This window comes from Papilio machaon, chromosome 11 (assembly GCF_912999745.1).
Source record: "Papilio machaon chromosome 11, ilPapMach1.1, whole genome shotgun sequence".
NCBI classification, from domain to species: Eukaryota; Metazoa; Arthropoda; class Insecta; order Lepidoptera; family Papilionidae; genus Papilio; species Papilio machaon.
The window spans coordinates 8,396,321-8,415,252 of NC_059996.1; the positions used below are offsets into that span (position 1 = coordinate 8,396,321).

An 18,932-nucleotide genomic window follows, 5' to 3' on the forward strand; every position below is an offset into this window, starting at 1 on the left:
TGTTTTATTTTTATAAGAGATTTATAAAACATAGTTATGTTTTCTCAGTACAAAACCGTATGTTCACACAAACTGGGGCGAAGAGCCGAGAATATTTTTTATCGCAAAGTGAAATCAGCTTTAATTAATTGGAATAAGGTATAATTTAAATTTTCACTTCTATTTTAAGCTTGCTCATAATAGGTAAAGTGGAATGTAAAATAAAACCTTATTTCAATTGTATAAAGCTCAATTTTATTTGCAATAAAAAACCTGCTCTGCTTTCCACCCCGATCTATTTGAACAGTCTAATCATTGAATTGTTTCGTTTACAAAATAAAAATATTAAATTAAATAATATTTACTTATATATAAAAGACAATCTCTCTCCTCAAAACCAATGTTACTTTATGTAAAGTTACTTTATAAGATTTTAGTATGAACATAATTAAATAAGGGTTATGTTAATTAAGGACATAGTACATAAGACCTTATATGGTTATATTTATGTTTTTGTATAGTTTTGTATGTGTGCCTATCTTACATTGTAATAATAAATATTTTAAGTTCTAACCATTGTTTTTTTTTTAATAACATATTAAATGTGTAAAAAAAAAGACATTATAATGTTTAAGTATTTATTTTTCAATGAGAAAAAAAAATTACAATACTTATTTAAATAAATTTTTTATTTATTTACAAATTCTCAATAAATTACATTCCAAAAGCAATAAATGTAATATTTATTTTTAGATTATAACAATCTAACTCCAGTATTAAGTATTCTTTGTTATTCTATGATCACTTTCTTATGTTGAAAAGTTAATTTTACACAAAATACATATAAATATGTCAGATAAAGTAATTTTTACACTACATTTAAACAGATATAATCATCAACGTGTAATAGACACTAATTTCCAGGCAAAATGTTTATAAAGTTGCAAATATGTTAGCAAATTCCAACAAGAGTGCAGCTTTGTTGTGGCTACTCGGTGGCAGCGGAGTCAGACATCAGTCGGAGTGGATCTCGTCTGCCACCTGCTGCCATTTGGCCACCAGATTCGACACTGACTTGTGTTTCAAACCCATAGATGTTGATATTTTCACCTGAAATGAATAATATATACATGATACAGTCAAACCTAGATAAATGAGAAACCTCAATAAGTATAAAAATAACACAAGTTTTTCGACTCTTGCTTATTTAGGTTAAGGAAAAGGTGAAATAGTCGTAGTTGTTTCACCTTGGATTTCTTCCTGTGGGCTCTGGCGTCCCTTTCCCTGTCCCTCTCCCTTGCCCTGTCCCTTGCCTCTGCGGTGTGGTCTGGAGGTGAGGGGGGCTCGGAGGTCTCGGAGGTCTCAGTGACGGGCTCCGACTGCTTCTCTAATTCCGCGATGTCGTTGTAGAAGCACATCAGCTCCTCGCAGATCTCCACCTTTGCATCCTGACACAGGAATTAACAACTTATTGACCGGGTTTATTGTGCGAATAGTTTTTAATGTGGTGACGGGATCTGAAGGATGGCAATATATTATAAATGCGAATATTTGGATGGATGGATGTATGTTTGTTTGAAGATATCTCTAGAACCTCTCAACGGATCTCGATGAAATTTAGCACAGATGTAGAGTATAGTCTGAAAGAACACATAGGCTACTAATATATTTTTGTTTTAATTCCACGCGGACAGAGTCGCGGGCGACTAGCGTAGTGTTATTTATGTTTGTTAATGTGTGGGGTGTCAATGACATAGTGCAGTGACCTGTGGTGGTGGGGGCGGGGGCGGGGGCGGGTCGTCACAGCCGGGGGGCGGGGGCTCGTGCCAGCGCGGCGGGGGCGGGGCCGGGGGCGTGGCCGCACGCGCAGGTGAGGGCGGCGCAGGCGGCGAGAGGGGCGCGGCTGGCGACGCCGAAGAAGGTTGCGGTGGACTCGCCTCCTCCTGAAAAACAACAAACGTATTATAAAATAAATGATACATCACAAATAAATCTAAATCAGACGCAAACTTTGGCTATAATTAAGACAATTAGTAAAAAAATGATTTTAGTACATTGATTTCCTTTTATTTATCAAAGTGGTCCCTGTTAAATAAGTTGACCTTAGGTCCATATCGAACTTTATTTCAAAGGCTAAACTAGACAAACTAAATCTTCCTTACCGTACTGTTTGAGAGATGAAGCAAGACTGAATCGACTATCTAATGTTAATCCAAAAGTGTTGTAAGTATTGATAATATAGCGGGAAGGCGAACAAAACAGGGTTGTAACAGAACCATCTTGATTTATTCTAGTTAGATTTGTATAATCATATGAGGCCGACCTTATTGTCAGTAGGGGCGGAGTGTGGGGGGGTGGTGGATATGTCCATGTCGGTGTTGTCCAGTGCGGGGTACTCCCACTGCTGCAGGCCGTCAGCCTCGCGCCGGTAGCGGTACCTCCCCGCAGACCTGCGACACGACACAAGTACAAACACCAGCAGTGGAAGGAGATCGATTTTGCCCCGTAATTTTACATTATCCGGTTGCCTTAAACTGATTTCAAATGAAGCAAATTGTTTCGAAAGTTAAACGTAATTTATATTATACTAATTTAATATCAATAAGGTTAGCATAAAATTAGATTAAACTAAGCACATTTAAGACAACCAACAGAATTATGTAAAAATAAAAGGCGAACTTAATGTACTTATAAACGGAAATATTTTGAATAAACGAAGAACACTTGAAAACAAGTCAAATTCGTATAATCATAATTAAATGGAGTGCATACTAAACCCATATACATTTTGTAGCTACTTTCGATTTCAAGTTTATCGCGGTATATACTTTTAGGAAAAATTTAACATGAAAAACAATGTCACCAAAGTATTGCAACATTGAAAAATGTATTAATAATGGCAACACTTCTTTGACAGTGTCAACATCCTGTCGAAGCTCGGACCCGGTGCAAGCCGAATCTGGAAAAGATCAAAGTGTAACATCTTGAAAATGAAATGTTAACAAATAAAATATTCGCCTCACCCAAGTCCTCGGTGCGTCGTCTTCTTGTTAGCTTGGTCTTGCTCTGCTGCCATCTTCCACCATCTTCTTTGTCCTTCTTACCCTAGCCTTACATTCACACGGACAGGATAACACAGAAGGAAACTCGAACTATGTATTTTCATTAATATTTATTATAATGTACAATATCACAGACCATTCATTATCACAGTTTAAATATACGATCACGTCGATCTATCAAAAAGTTTTTACTAGAATATAATATATTATACAATAAAAACGTTTATAATGTTGCTATACGAAAGACTACAAAACTATCATCAATTTTCCGTTAAATTTCATTGTTGATTTTTTTTTTCCAAAATTATCACTAAAACGAATATAAATATAACAAGTGAAGATTAGACGAAAAAAGAATATTGTAAAAAAAATCACTTCACTAAAAACCGATATATAATTTGTATATCACAATATTAAAAGTTGAAAAATAATAAAGATTTAATAATTGTCAATTGACAAATTTCAAAATAATTAAAATTAAACTGTTATTGCACTTTTTCATTATTCTGTCTTCAAAAAAAAAAAACACCCTAATTATATCGAGATTATATTAAACCGAGATGCCACTTCTTACATTGTCAGTGGAACAAAGATTTTTTATTTTAAGTCATTAGAGTGGGTTACAACCACAAAAGATAAATAATGTTGCCATTCATAAAAAAATTAATGAGTGGATATAAAATGAGCCCTAGGGCTGTCACACTGTGAGAAATGGCACCGAATGCCCCGGTGTAAGGAGCCCGCGAGTGATTCCGCGTCGATGTGGAGGGCGAGGTGTAGAAGTGTGATGGCGGCGTACCTCTGGAAGCTGCAGGTCCAGCCCGGCGGCGCCGCCTCCGCCTCGTGCTGCGCCAGCGCCGCGCCCGCGCCCCCCGCCCAGCGCCGCACGTACTCCGCAGTCACCCCGCCGCACGACCACCCCGACACCAGCGTCTGCACACACATACACGCTCTGTTACCTTACCAAACCTACACCGTTTTGGGCACGAAATTCTCCTGGATTGTCCACACGGGTGCGGCGAACCAGAGGATGCAGAACACGTGTTCTTTGTCTGCCCGGCATACTCCAAGGAGCGCGAAGAACTCGAGAACAGTATCGGACCTACTACGGTCGCAAATTTGGTGGATAACATGCTTGCAACAGAAGAAGCATGGAATAAAGTTAGCGAATACGCCGCCTCAGTACTAAAGAAGGTACGGCGGGCTGAGCAAATACGGCGAAGAGCCAATGCAATGGACTCAAGGAGCTAAAAAGCGCAGAGAGCTAGAAGGGAAAGCATGACTGCTGAGACCACGTCTCCGAAGTAATACCGGAAGGTAGTCCCGGAGGGGTACCAAAAAGTCCATAGAGAGGGTTGTTTTAGTCGGTAACGGGACTCAGGTTATGTGAACACTAATGAGCCTGAGCCCGACACACCAGGCATATAGCTCCCATGTCTGACGGTGCCCTAAGGCATTTTTTCCCTCTATAAAAAAAAAAAAACACACACACTCTCTGTCTCATCATCCTCATCCTCTCCTCTGACTTAGGCCTCGCCAACTTACCTGCAGTTGTATGAGCATCTCCTGCACGGGTGTCACCACACTCGGCTGCAGCTCGTTCAGGTACTTCAGCTTGGCACCGATGAGATCTGTCAGGTCTCGCAGGTCTTCCTCCTGTTTTCCCTCGTTCAATGTCTCCCCCTTTGTGAATGTCAATCCGTTGCCGTAGCATATAGTGTTCTTTGGACTGTCACATTTGACGTCCTCTTTGAACCCTAAACCGGTTCTTTGATCAGAAAATCCTTCAATATATTGCGAATATTTTGTTGTGTAAGCTGGTGGTTCGCTTTTTTCAATTTTTCTTTCTGGCAACACTGAATTTGAGATTCTCAGTTTCTTCCTGCTGACATTCTCTATTGGTTCGTTGACATCCATCAGATACATGTTTTCTTTTTTCTCCGACACAGGCTTTTGTTCAGGACTTGGAGGTTTACTTGTCCCTTCAATATTGACAACACTGGGAAATAATGTAGGGATCGGTTCATTGGTGTGGTTTTTGGTGCTTGGGAACAGTGTTTTCAATTCTTCTAATGGTGGTGTTCTATGGCCATCACTTCTTGGAGAGTTATTAATACTGCTTTTATTGGATTTCGTTTCTTTGGACTTTGTTTTAAGAAATTCTGTCTTCTCTATCTCTTCTAACATATCATCAATGTCAATGTTTTTCTTGTTTATGTCATCCACGGAGCTCGGTGAGGCAGTTGCGGACAAGTTATTTTCATCTTTTATTATTTGCTGTAGTTCCGAAGGTAATTCCCCACCTAGTTTTTCTAGTAATTTAGCTTTGTCTTTCAACTTCTTAAGCAATGAAATTTCATCTTGACTGTCTTCATTGTCCATTGATATCGGTGATTTTTTCTCAGGCTGAATAAAAAGAATTAATTAAATTTTTTATCTATTCAGAACATATAAATTTTAGTCTTCAGTTTAAAATGGACCTCAGATTGAAAACTTAACCATCATTGTGCATGGTAACATTTCAATTTTACCGGAAAGAAATTTAAACTAAAAGTACGGCAAAAAAATTAAATCTCAATCAAACCATGTGGAGTTATCTCACATGACGAGTAAGATTATTCCAAAAGGCGATAAAAAAAAACTATAATCCAGTAAAACTAAAATGTTATTCTTTGCGCAAATATCAGTAGCGCTAATTCATCATTGGCCTGATATTTAAATATGTTAGCATTATAATTACAAATGCATTTTACCTCTTTTTCAATTGTAACAATTTCCAATTTTTTCTCCATTGGTTTTGACTCAGGTGTGATCTCCAAATTTGGTGGTAATTCAGGTCCTATGGGCACCGTGTAGTTCATATTAGGAGGCATACTCGGTCCATATTCTACATGAAGTTTAGTCTTTTGCTTCTTGTGAACATTCTTCTGTACTTTGACAGCAGATTTTTTTGGTATATTTGGTACTATCGGTTGCATCTTTGTAGGACTTTCTGCCTCATCATTAGATTCCGAGTCAGAGTTATGGTATGATGTTATTAATTCTATTTTTCTGGAATATAAGACTATAATTGATTTTTTTTTGTAGTGATGCAAGAAAGTATGGGACAAGTAGAAATTAAAAATATTTAGACAAGAACTCTTACTAATATTGTAAATGTAAATTTTAGGATAGATGGATGGATGTTTGTTAGAAGATATCTCTAGAACGGCTGTATGGATCTCAATTAAATTTGACTCAGATATAAAACATAGTCTGGAAGAACACATAGGCTACTAAATTTTGTTTTATAATTGTGCTTGAACGAGGTTGCGGGAAAGCTAGTGTCTTTTACAAATTGTAATAAGTCATAATAAATAAATAATTAAAAAAAATCTTTGGACAATAGAGAAATAATAATAGGCATCACACAACAAGAATATTCATCAGTTGCAACTTTAAGATACTTCCATTTTATGTGTGTTTTATGTGTGGTAGTGGTATTGTACTAGTTGAACGGACCATTCATGCTGTTATTTTTATTTAATAAAGAATACATACTCATCTTCATCATCGCTTGTGGGTCTCTTTTTACCAGGTTTAGATTTATTATTATCTTTTACTGGAAGACTATCATTTTTGGAAGACTTGTTTAGATTAGTTATTGCAGCTTTGGCTATCATTTTGTTCTGTGTATTCTGTTTCTCTGCCAGCACCTGCTGATACAATTGCCACTCTTCAGCAGACACTTCTGCCGAACCTGTAAACAGAAATTAAAAACTGTTTTTTTATCTTTTACGTTAAAGAATATATATTTTAATAAATAAACCAACTCTATAGTTCTCACTAATACATCTTAAATTAATGATACATTTTTTTTAATGTTATAATTGGCATTTAACAAGGAGGGTGACTTGGGGCAAAAAGAACTTTAAATATGAATGTGAAAGGATACATCAATAGAGGTAGGTCTAGGAAAGATGGATAGGCTGGGTAAAAGCTAACTATTAACACTAATATACCAGCACTGTGCAGCTGTTGCTGTGCTATCTTCAAAGCAAGTAAGTATTCCGGAGGTGCTTCCCATGTTACTGCATTTGTTTGCTGATTCCAATAATATGTAAATCCACTGCTTTCGTCATAGCATGCTGACCAAGCTGAAATACAAACAAGTTAATCATTTATTCCTTTTAGAAAAGTTTAAACAATTTATAACAATGAGCCACATGATAACAATATAGAAAATCTATAGTTTAGAAACTAGAGCTGTCCTCCATTCGGATTTTCCTTTTCACTTTGATATTTAGCTAAGATTGGCAAGGATATTCTATAAAGTTTAACAACTCACGACAATGTTGTATTGGAGCAGGATGGATGCCAGCATAGTTGGGATTAGAATCCTGGCCTACTGTAGTCGCACTATAGTTATTTTTTTTACTAGGTACACCGTATGAAACGTGAACCATCTCATCGTCCGATTCATCCGAGTCGCCGTAATTACCAATTAAACCAGCGAGCGGATTTGCCTTACTCATGTTGAGATGGAAATTATAAAATTAAACAATTCACGCGCTCAAATATTTAGTGGTACAATTTCATAAACATGATTAAATATTATTCAGTTTTTAAGAGGAAAATTACATTAACGTCAAACACGATGACGGGTTGACGGGTGCGTGACGCTTTGATAATGACAGATAAAATTTGACATTAACCAAAGAGCATTAAAATGTCGTTGACGTTGGACTTCAAAAGATGGTGCCATAGAATAAGTACCTTAAAAACATTAATCTAAATATTAATCAAAATTTCTTTACATGTGACTAATCATAAAGAATTTATGACCTAATAAATGTTCGTTTTAATACAAACATTTGCATTAACTATATTTTTAAAGCCTTTTACTAATTTACCTTCTAGGTATGACCGAAACAAGAAAGTAAATTCAATTTGTAAATTACAACTTGTAATATACAGTATAATTCTTAATCTGAGTATACAGTTGACAAGTAAATAACAAACATACATATACGTTTAAATGTGATACTTGAAAGCTTCCAAAACATAATAGTTGGCCCTTTATATTGATTGAAACAGTTAGGGATTCTAAGGCAACTTACACACATTGCTTATGTTATAAAATAACTTTAGTGCGAAAAATTATTTTTAATGTGTGAAATGTCTTTTACGTTAACTTAGACTGTGTGATTATTTTTACTTTTATTGCAGTTTTGTTTAGTAAAAGTTTTTTTCTTGTTTTAGTATTTTTTTCTTGTATTCAGAAAGATTATGTATATATTATGTATTTACGTATGCATATATATGCAGCAATAAGATTGAAAAAGTACCTCGTGTAGTTGGCATCCTGCCTTAAACTTTATTATTTGCCCCTTTCTACATATGCAGAGGGACCTGCGTCCGGCGTTTAATACGGCTCGGGACGACGGTCTGATTACCTGAATCGGGAGACGCGGCGAGGACTCAAGACGTGAAGGTTTTTGCGACTCTAATGAAAAGCTTTTCATCGTTAATCTTTATTCGGAAACGTCACCTGTTACTGTTCAAAATAATTATAGCGTTATGTTTTAAAAGCGTCTCCGATTCTTTTTGATTTGTAAATCAAGCATACGATATGGCAACTGCTTATAATTGGCGATCGATAGTACATAAATTTTTAGTCGGATATTTTTTCTATTTAAATATGCACGTAACCCATAATGTTATTTATTATATCCAAAGCCAAGTAAACACTATTAGCGTACAAAGTTTACAAGTGCAGGTAAATAACAGCTATGTTAGGTAGGAAACTCGTGGCTACGTGCAAGCTCCGATGACCTAGTTCAATGATACGACGTCGCCTGGCTTAACGGCCGAGCTTTCGACGCAATAAAAGCTTAATGCTTTGATCTAAAAGCTCCAAGAAAGAAGAAATAAAAATATTACTGGAGTTTTCACACGTATACCGTGTTTGTAGTGATGTTTACACGTTCAAATTCGTCTAGGTAATATTGCTGTGTATTTTCTTCTAATATTAAGCCTTTGGTAAATGATGATCTGAAAGATCGTCGGTGGCTCAGAGGTTAAGCACTTGATTTGCAGGTCCTGAGTTCGAATCCCGCCATGTAACAATGTGTTTTTCGATTCTCGATTTACACATGTACATTTATCCGACGTTCTTACAGTGAAGGAAAATACCATGATGCAACCTGCACATATCTGAGAAGAAATTCAATGATATGTGTGAAGTCAACCATCACGCAATAAGCCAGCGTGGTTGACTCCTACCTTGGGGTTGGCTCCGAGTCCCTCGGTGGGGACATATAGAACTGATGATGATGAAATGATCTGGCTGTAAAAAGTTGAAGAGACATATCGCAACCGGCAACAAAAGAAGAGGCCCCATGTTTCTGTGTTTACTAAATGTTGAAGTTTCTCAGATATTTTCTTATTGTTTATTAATTCTCTATTGTTATGTTGCTAGTCGTGACTTGCCTGATTTAGTTTTCATTGTGTATATAATTTACTTCGCTTCTCCATCAAAGCATTGTTTTAATTGTGTAGCTGAGAAAGCCTTTATAAATCTTAGTTATTTCATTATAGTTTAGTCAAGTAAACAGTACGATGTCTGATTTTGTATTAGAATATAATTATAATGGTAGGTAAAGATGAAACAAAAAATATACAAAATTAGCGATATTTTTGGAACTTTAACGTAGCAGGGTATTTTGAAACACTATAATACGGCTATTGTAAGATATTTGATGCAAAAGTATTTTAAAAGAATTAAACTAACAGCGAAATAATGAATTTAACTCTACTTCATAATAATTCTCGCTGTAGTATAAACTCAAACCGAACGTAAGTAAACAAAAATGTCAGACGTTCCGCAATGACCGATGGAAAGAGACTGCCTCGAGCAGCAGCGCACGCTTCCTTATAAAACCTTTTGTGATACTACCCTCAACAGTCCTAACACGGCCTCTCCTGACTGGAGGACGTCCTCGTCCTCCTGTACTTCTTTGCAACTTTGCGAACCATAGGCACGACGTTTGCATAGTTCGTTTACAACAACATAGTGAACCATAGGCACGACGTTTGCATAGTTCATCTACACAAATGACTTCAGCACATGACATAGGCACGACGTTCGCATATCATGTGTCATCTACATGTGCATAACATAGGCACGACGTTCGCTTATTACACACATGTCAGATACATAACTACTCGTATAACATAGGCACGACGTTCGCTTATTATACGCAAGTAGTATCACACAATCGTTCGTATAACATAGGCACGACGTTTGCGTGTCATACGAACAAAAGATGTCTCACCGTTAAAAAAAAGCAGAGCATGTCTCGGGAGTCCACTCCCCTCACCGTGGCACCATGTAGGACAAGCGTCCCGCAGTCCGTTGCCGATAGAAGCGTCCCGCAGTCCGTCCTCTAAATGATATTAATGGCAACCCGCAGTATCTCAGTCCTGAAGATACCCTGGAAGCATCATCTCTTGATACAAAAACGTCTCACAGTTCGTTCACTATCTCACATCTGCAGTTGGGTATCCCACAGTCTATGCAACGCAGACCATCCCGACAATACATGGACAAAGCAAACTGAACTCATAAAGGGCATCAATGACTATTACGACATAATGACATACGTCTGACTCAGGTAATGGCTTAACACGCTCGGCGCAACCGACTAGCCTTACAAGTTTACTTTAAAATGAAAAAATCATGTTGGCATGTAACGTGTTAAATCTTGCCACGATTCGGCTTTACCTGACCCTCACTAATGAAATGATCAAGGTATTCAATTTCAGTCTTTAGTAAAGAACACATCTTTAAATTAATTGAAAAGTCTAATGTTGACTTATTTGGTATCAAAACTTGAAATATAAAAATATTGGTTCGATCTTACCGCAGTACAAATTGAATAGATCGCGTCCACAATCCGGTCTGCTGTGAAATACACAGACAGCGCGTGAGCCTCACTGCCCACATATTCCCATGCAGAATAAACGGCTTGGTCCACGCTACCCTTGTTTCGCAAACACTGGTACGACTTTGATATCGACTCAACTTGCTACGACTAAAACAATTATCACGGTAACGATCTGACATTTTTCTCTTTGCATTTATTTTCACAAAAATACAAACACGAACACAGAGTGAGCAAAGTGGATAGAATCACGTGGATCCTATCCCACTTCTGATGTAAGATATTTGATGCAAAAGTATTTTAAAAGAATTAAACTAACAGCGAAATAATGAATTTAACTCTACTTCATAATAATCCTCGCTGTAGTATAAACTCAAACCGAACGTAAGTAAACAAAAATGTCAGACGTTCCGCAATGACCGATGGAAAGAGACTGCCTCGAGCAGCAGCGCACGCTTCCTTATAAAACCTTTTGTGATACTACCCTCAACAGTCCTAGCAATATATATAAAATATTTATATGCTGGTGAAACCAAATCTTATATTGCAAAGCATTCATCAAGCTTCCCTTGTCCCTACGGGGTGTCGGCACATTGTGTATTACTCTTCCATACATCTCTATCAGTCTTACATATCTAAATTCGTTCCCTTCTTACGCATATCTCCTTTCACACAATTCATAATTTGTTCGGTCTTCCTCTACCTGTAGCCATATCTTCTATCTCATTACTTTTTTATTCATCTGATGATCATCTCTACGCATATTTCCATACGAAGCTAACCTTTTCCCAATTTCTCCACATATACACATATACACATTTTTAACTTCACCTCTTGTCACACCACACATCCATCTTATACTTTTATAATTTTTTACCTTTCTTTTTATAATTATTATTCAATATTATATTGCAAAGCTTTTACAAGTTATAGCATAGTTCATGGAATTAAATTGTCTATGTATTTTCCCTGCGCGCTTGTCTACCTAATAATATATTAGATCGCATGATAATGAAAAATAAAAGTCGATAGGGTTGTCCCTCGACGTGGTAGTTCACTGACCTGATTTAACAAAAAGAGTAGCTTGCCTTTCAAACAGTTACGTATTATAAAAATTGATTTTCGTTGTTTCAATGCGATTAAGTTATTGATTTAAAAATAATGGATTGAATTGAGATGACTTGATTTAGTAAAATTTTCAAAAAGTCTAGTACATTTTTATTTTTTATCAAAATAATTCCTTTTGAAACATACGGATAAAGTTATAGTCTTTTAATTATAACTATTATATAGATACATTGTAGAATTGAACAATATTGTAAATTTTTGATGTATTCGTATAACAAACAGATATGAATTTTGTATGTTGGCATAAAGTCAAATGAGTAATTGAATATTCATAACGGCATTGAATTGAGCAGTAAATCCACCATATTATATCACTGGTAACGCTTCTCATGTAAATATGTTCCAATTGAAACTTGACTACTTGCATGTCTGAAAACTGAAGGTACAAATGTTTTCCTACGAAAAATTTTAAAGTTGTGTGTGTTGACTACACCAAATCCAATGTTTGACTAAGGCCCCCCATTATAGGTTAGGCTCGAGCACCTAGAGTGGGGACGTGTATAAACTAGCGAATATGTAATTTTTAAATACGACTTATTTACTTATATTATGTAAAATTCTGTAATAATATTTTATCCAAATTACTACTACATTTTTGGTTTGTATTTCTTTAATGACTTAAGTTTAAAATTAATTTCTAATTTTAAACAACACTAACTGGGTTATATAGATATACTAGCTATTACCCGCGACTCCGTCCGCGCGGAATAAAAAAAATGCACACAAGATAAAAACGTTCCTATGTCCGTCTCCTAGTTCTAAGCTACCTCCCCATCAATTTTCAGCTAAATCAGTTCGACCTATCTTGAGTTATAAATAGTGTAACTAACACTACTTTCTTTTATATATATAGATTGATAAATATTATGAAGCACCTGCGATTTAGTATTTTTAGAAACGATTGTATAGATAGTGCGCACATAAATCTTGAGTTCAACGTTGTAAAAAATAAGCCGCATGTTAAAATTGTAAACCTGTATTATACCAGAGAGCAGTGAGTGAGGATTTAAATAAAATGAAATATTGTCTCTGGTGTTAAACATGTGTATAATCTAACCATTTATTACTCTAAGCAAATCTCCTTCTGTCCACTTCGCTCTACTGTTTTACAACGGTACCTATTTTATTTCAAGCGTAGTGGAAACATAAGCTTCTGGTTTTAACAGAAGTTCTGTGTGAGATTGTGTTCACATTCTTTGTTCCATTTATTCTTCGGAGATTAAATTGTGAAAGGCATAGAATAAAGTATTTTAAACTGTACCTTAAAAATAAAATTTTATAAGGATATGTTAAATCATTTAGATATCACGATTTTTTAAAACGATCGCTTGAAGAATTTGGTTGATTTGTCTTTGGTATCGTACGCAATTTAAAATAAAACTTTATTTAACCGCGAGTGTACATTTTTTATAATTAGTATCGAAGAAACATTTGTAACAAGAGGTAAATTTGAATGAACTAAATTTATATCTCGTAAATATTTGAAACTTGTGACAGAACATGATTCTTCTGAGCATTTGAATGGGAACATTTTCCTTACAAATATTAACTTTTAATTAAAGCTAACATTCAAAATAAACCGATTGTTCCGAATTCCTTAGGTATTTTTGAAGTTGAATTTATTTCAATAGCTACTTACATGAATAACTTTATGGAGACTTCGTCAACAAAGATCATTTCATTGTATGTATGAGCAAAACTTTGTTATAACTTGACAAGTAAAGTAAATGTAAGGTGTTACATTATTGTTTTTAATCAGAGTTTACTTCAACTCGATAAGTTTGCACGTAAAACGTTAAACCTTACTCAGAGTTAAATCGTTGTTAGTGTAGGTTTTCTATTCAAATATACATTAAGGGACTGTGTAAAAAATTAACGTTTCTTAGTGCGGCAATAACAAAGTTTTATTTATTTTGTAATGAAATCGTATTATTTTAAAAATTTAATTTTCAAATAAGTGCGGCCGTCAGTCGACCCTTGTCCCATTCCGCTCTGTTTGTCGCGGACCCGGAGTCTGGGCATCGCCTCTGTCACAAACTACGAGTACAATCTGTTCGCTCTACGATTTGTTAAAGTCCCCATATATTTGCTTAAAATATTACTAAGCTTATGAATATTATTATAAATCTAGGTAATTTATTTGTAAATAGTCATTGAATTTATATGAATATTTAGTATTTTTATTGGTTATGAAATTATTTCCTAACAAAATACACTTCGGAACAGATAGTCATTGGAGGATACAGAGTTAAACTTTGACTCTACTTAATCTAGCTTTGTATTATTGTGTCAACTATCTCTCGCCATTGCAGATGCGTTGCATACTTTTAATCAACGCAGGGAACGTACAAAAAATAATATTTTTCATTCTTATGCGTTCACTCTTCCATCCAATCCACTTCCCCTTCCCATCATTACCTTATAGGAAAAGTATAGGAAGGGAAAGATGACTAAAATAAGACGGAAGGCGTAATTACTTCCACTTGACGCTCGTCTTCTGTGTCTGTCGTGGTATTGCACTGGTCGAGCCGAACCATTCGTGCAGATGTTTTTGTTGCTAGCGTTTGCCACTGTTATATTTAATAAGAGAGTTTAGGTAGGAGAACTTCACTATACGCCTTAAGTAATTTTCTTTCTAAATATATTTTATTGCGTAATAACAACCACTGTATGAACAACATTATATAAAGTACAGTTACTTTGCCGTGACATCTTAAAATGTTACGCTCCTAAATATAAACAGTAAGCTGTAAAATTGACGGGTATTTATTATGTTTTATTTGTACATCTGAAGGTTTTATTACATTTTTATTTCCGTGTATGAATACATAAATGTGTACATAAATGCAAACAGCTTCATAACTCTACAGTTATATTTCATTATTATGAAAGTATGTAAGTTAACATTGTAATCATTCAGTATGTCAACGCAACTGGTCCTTAACAAAATAAGGTAAAGCTTTTTGCCTAATACAACTGTCGTCTATCCATCACACCCATACAACAATGTTGTATATTACAAAATTATTGCGCACTGCGAATAATAAAAAGTAAAGGTAAAACAAGGTTTTTTTCTCTAACACTTTTATAAAAATCAATAATGAATTTCTATTCAATTTCTTATTTATTTAAATATTTAATAAAATTGATAACTAGAATATTTAACAGACTACATCGTTTGAGAAAGTATAGAAATTTAAGTATGTATACATAGTCTACTTCACCTACACCAGAGTGTAGGATGAAGTTTGAATTCAAGCAATTTAAGTTGAAGTGAAGAGAATTCGTGGTAACTTAACAGTTTGCACCAGTTGTTGTTCGACAGGCAATTTGTATTTCTTGAGAGTTTGTTAATTATTGTCACAGACAAGCGAACAGATTGTCTGACTGTTGTATACTTTCTGTAGCTCTCGTTATTTGCCTGTGTACATTGTTTTGATTGACAGTTTTATTATTTGTCGCTTGTGTGACTTATGAAACTAGTTGAGATATTAGTGCCGTCTACTCCGACAATATGTTTTTGTGATATTTTATTAAATTTACTGGCAACTAGTTTATATTATTACTAAATTAAATATATAATAATAATTTTTATGGGATTGTCACAATTTTACACATCAGTTACACTTTACAAGTATCATCAAAGTTACAATAAATAATATTTTTGCACATATTTGTTGTTGCCATTCCAAATAAGCTCGAAGCTTGTGCTAGAACATGGTTTACTACAATAATCCTATAGCCGGATCTAACCACCGAAAGATCGGCGCCAAGATATAGTATACGCGTGCTATCTTTCGACCACGTAACCATTTAACATCAGATGGGATTATTAAAAGTTTTTTTCATCATTATAAAATGGTTCTTGTGAATTACATTGTTATTATCCATATGTAAATAAATAAATAAATAATAAACAGTGTCCTTGCCAGACCGAGTGTATAGTAGTCTGTAGAACACATGTTTTTGTTCACATCTAACAATTAAAATAGTTATAAACTTGTATAGTGTGTGTGTTACATTTCAAATACAAAACAATGTTACTTTATAAATGATACATCCTTGGAATACATTCACAATATACACTTAATGCAACTATTTGTACAGAATAATAATAATAACGTGTATGTGATTTACTTTGAAGTTTTTTTTCGTAAAATTTAATTTCATAAATTGAGTTTAAAAGCATAACGAACCGAGTCAAATTTGGAGATAATAATTTTGTGCTGCGAGTAAAATATTATTGTTGAAGATTGGGAGTGGTGTTTACTTTTTCTAAAACAATTTACTTATCAAGTGACGACATCTAGCTGTAGGTAGCATTTAATAACATTTGCTTCAAGTAATGCACTCAATTTGTCTAGACATCGTGTAGTTCAATGTACTATTAAAACAATATTTACTACTAAATAACATTAGAAGCAGCCAATTATATTTAGATTGATATAAGGTATAGAAAAATAACTGAAATATGTTTTACTAAAATCATTACCTGATATTAATGAACTGGATACATATAGAGCTGTTCCTTCTCACGAATCTTTCTCGTAATGTAGACATTATATAAGAATGAGACTCACATACTGAGAGAAGCAATATCACTTTATTCAACACTTTACCCTTTCAAGAAATTCGCATACTGAAATATTTATGCACCGTTCGTTCGCAGTCTCGTAAGGCCGCTCAATGATGTAACGTCTGCGAGAGTCATTATATTTGCATTTCAAATAGCAGCTCTACTGCTTACGGTTGGGATAGCTCTGTCTCTTCAGCTGCTGCGTATAGTTTTTTTTTTTTTACCAAAGATAAAATATCTTAGTTAACAAAGAATTTAATGACGAATGCACATCGCTCATGTTAAAGTGTGGTCGATTGCGTAGATAAAAGATTTGCTCTATCCTTCGTTTATATTGAAAGCCTAAAAATTAGGTAAACAGAGGCACACACTTTAACAGTGGTATACGCCAGCTGCAACATCACAAATTGACCAGAGCATTACCACGACCACACAGAAGACAGGCGTGAAGTGGAAGTAATTTCACGTATAGTTAGATGAGTGTGCATTCCGAAGGAATCATTTCAGTCCTCTTTGCCTTTCCACCCTTTTCTTATAAGGAAAGGATGGGAAGGGGAAGTGGTTTTGATTGAGGAAACGCATAAGATGGGAAAATTTTCTCTTTCTGTGCGTCCCCTACTGAATCTATTAAATGTAGGCAACACATCTGCCATTCCATACATGACAGCCATCAAGATATTTCACCTTTTTATTAGTTATTTTGTGAAAATTTTCATATAAAGTGAAGTGATATTGTAAAATGGTGATGCCTAATGTTATACAGTTATTTGGAAAAAGATTTTTACCACAAATACGAGGGGAGGTCCAAAAGTTCGCGGAATGAAAGGGTTGTCAATGAAATATAACAATAAATTTATTTTTCCTTTTCAATATAATCACCCTTAAGTCTAATACATTTATTCGATCTATGAATTAATTTTTCTAAACCATCGAAAAAATATTTTTTGTCTTTGGCCTCAAAATGGGCCGAAATTGCCTCCTTCACTTCATTATCGTCGGAAAATTTCCTTCCCCTTAGCTCTTTTTTTAAATTTGGAAATAAATAAAAATCGCTAGGAGCCAGGTCTGGACTGTAGGGTGGGTGAACAAGTGGTTCGAACCCATGTGTGTGCAGAGCAGCCATGGCAACTCGGCTCTTGTGAACCGGCGCGTTGTCTTGCAAAAGCAACACACCCTTGGCCAATTTTCCTCGACGTTTTTTTTTAATTGACTCCTTTAACTTTTCTAATATGAGTGCGTAGTATTCTCCGGTTATAGTGGTACCTTTTTCTTTATAATCAATGAGTAATATTCCCTTACAATCCCAAAAAACAGTGGCCATCAACTTTCCCGCCGATTCTGACACCTTGAATTTTTTGGGAGGTGGTGTACCCTTTTTGTGCCATTGCATGGACTCCTGTTTGGACTCAGGTTCAAAGTGATGAACCCATGTTTCATCTCCAGTAACAATCCGCTCCAAAATCTGCACGGGCTCGTCTCCACACAACTCCAAAAAGTGCTTAGACGCGTCGACGCGCTGCTGTTTTTGAAGCGGCGTGAGCATTCTCGGCACCCATCTTGCACTGACTTTTGTCATGCCCAGGTGGTCGTGCAGGATACGCAAAATAGTTGTATCTGATACTCCAACAAATGCAGATAATTGTTTCTTCTTCAAACGTGTGTCTTCGAGTACAAGTTTTTCGACTTTTTCGACGATGTCTGATGTGGTGGCGTCAGCTGGCCGCCCAGAGCGAGAGTCGTCTTCAATTGAATCTCGACCATGTTTAAAAAGACCATGCCACTTATAAACCATTGTTTTACCAGGGCACTGATCTCCATAAACGGCTTCCATTTCATTTAAAATGGTTTGAACGTTTTTTCCTTGCTTGGTAAGGAATTTTATCACAGCGCGATGTTCAATTTTCTCCATAGTTGCAGTTTGCTTCCGGATTGACTTGTTCAGCAGGCGAGTACTCGTAAACGAATGGCACTATAGGGTTGAAATGTTATATATATACTAATTATGAGTGCCCAATTAGTATGACACTAAGCGAGCTACCCTATCCCCACTCCATCCCCTCCATTCCGCGAACTTTTGGACCTCCCCTCGTATGTTGTAATTTACGTATTTTATATTAACTTGAAGTTTTTCTATGGTTTGGAGTTTTGATTTACGATATTTTATAATTTCTATGCAGCGGACAAGATCAATTTGAAATGTTATCGTCGGAAAGTGTATTACATAGCATTAGTACGAAAGAAGTATCTCCCAAGCCAATAAAA

At 35.5% G+C, this 18,932-nt stretch overlaps 1 protein-coding gene across 1 annotated transcript; it reads right to left on the reverse strand.

Moving 5' to 3' along the window:
- Positions 1-770: 770 nt before the first annotated feature.
- Positions 771-7,700, reverse strand: LOC106709748 (formin-binding protein 4-like). Its single transcript, XM_045680110.1, has 10 exons — positions 7,369-7,700; positions 7,043-7,177; positions 6,582-6,780; positions 5,795-6,092; positions 4,587-5,447; positions 3,841-3,974; positions 2,303-2,429; positions 1,746-1,922; positions 1,227-1,439; positions 771-1,089 (listed from the first exon to the last, which is right to left on the reverse strand). Exons 1-10 carry the CDS (start codon positions 7,553-7,555, stop codon positions 994-996), a joined length of 2,427 nt encoding a protein of 808 aa, XP_045536066.1. The 5' UTR covers positions 7,556-7,700; the 3' UTR covers positions 771-993.
- Positions 7,701-18,932: the final 11,232 nt, after the last annotated feature.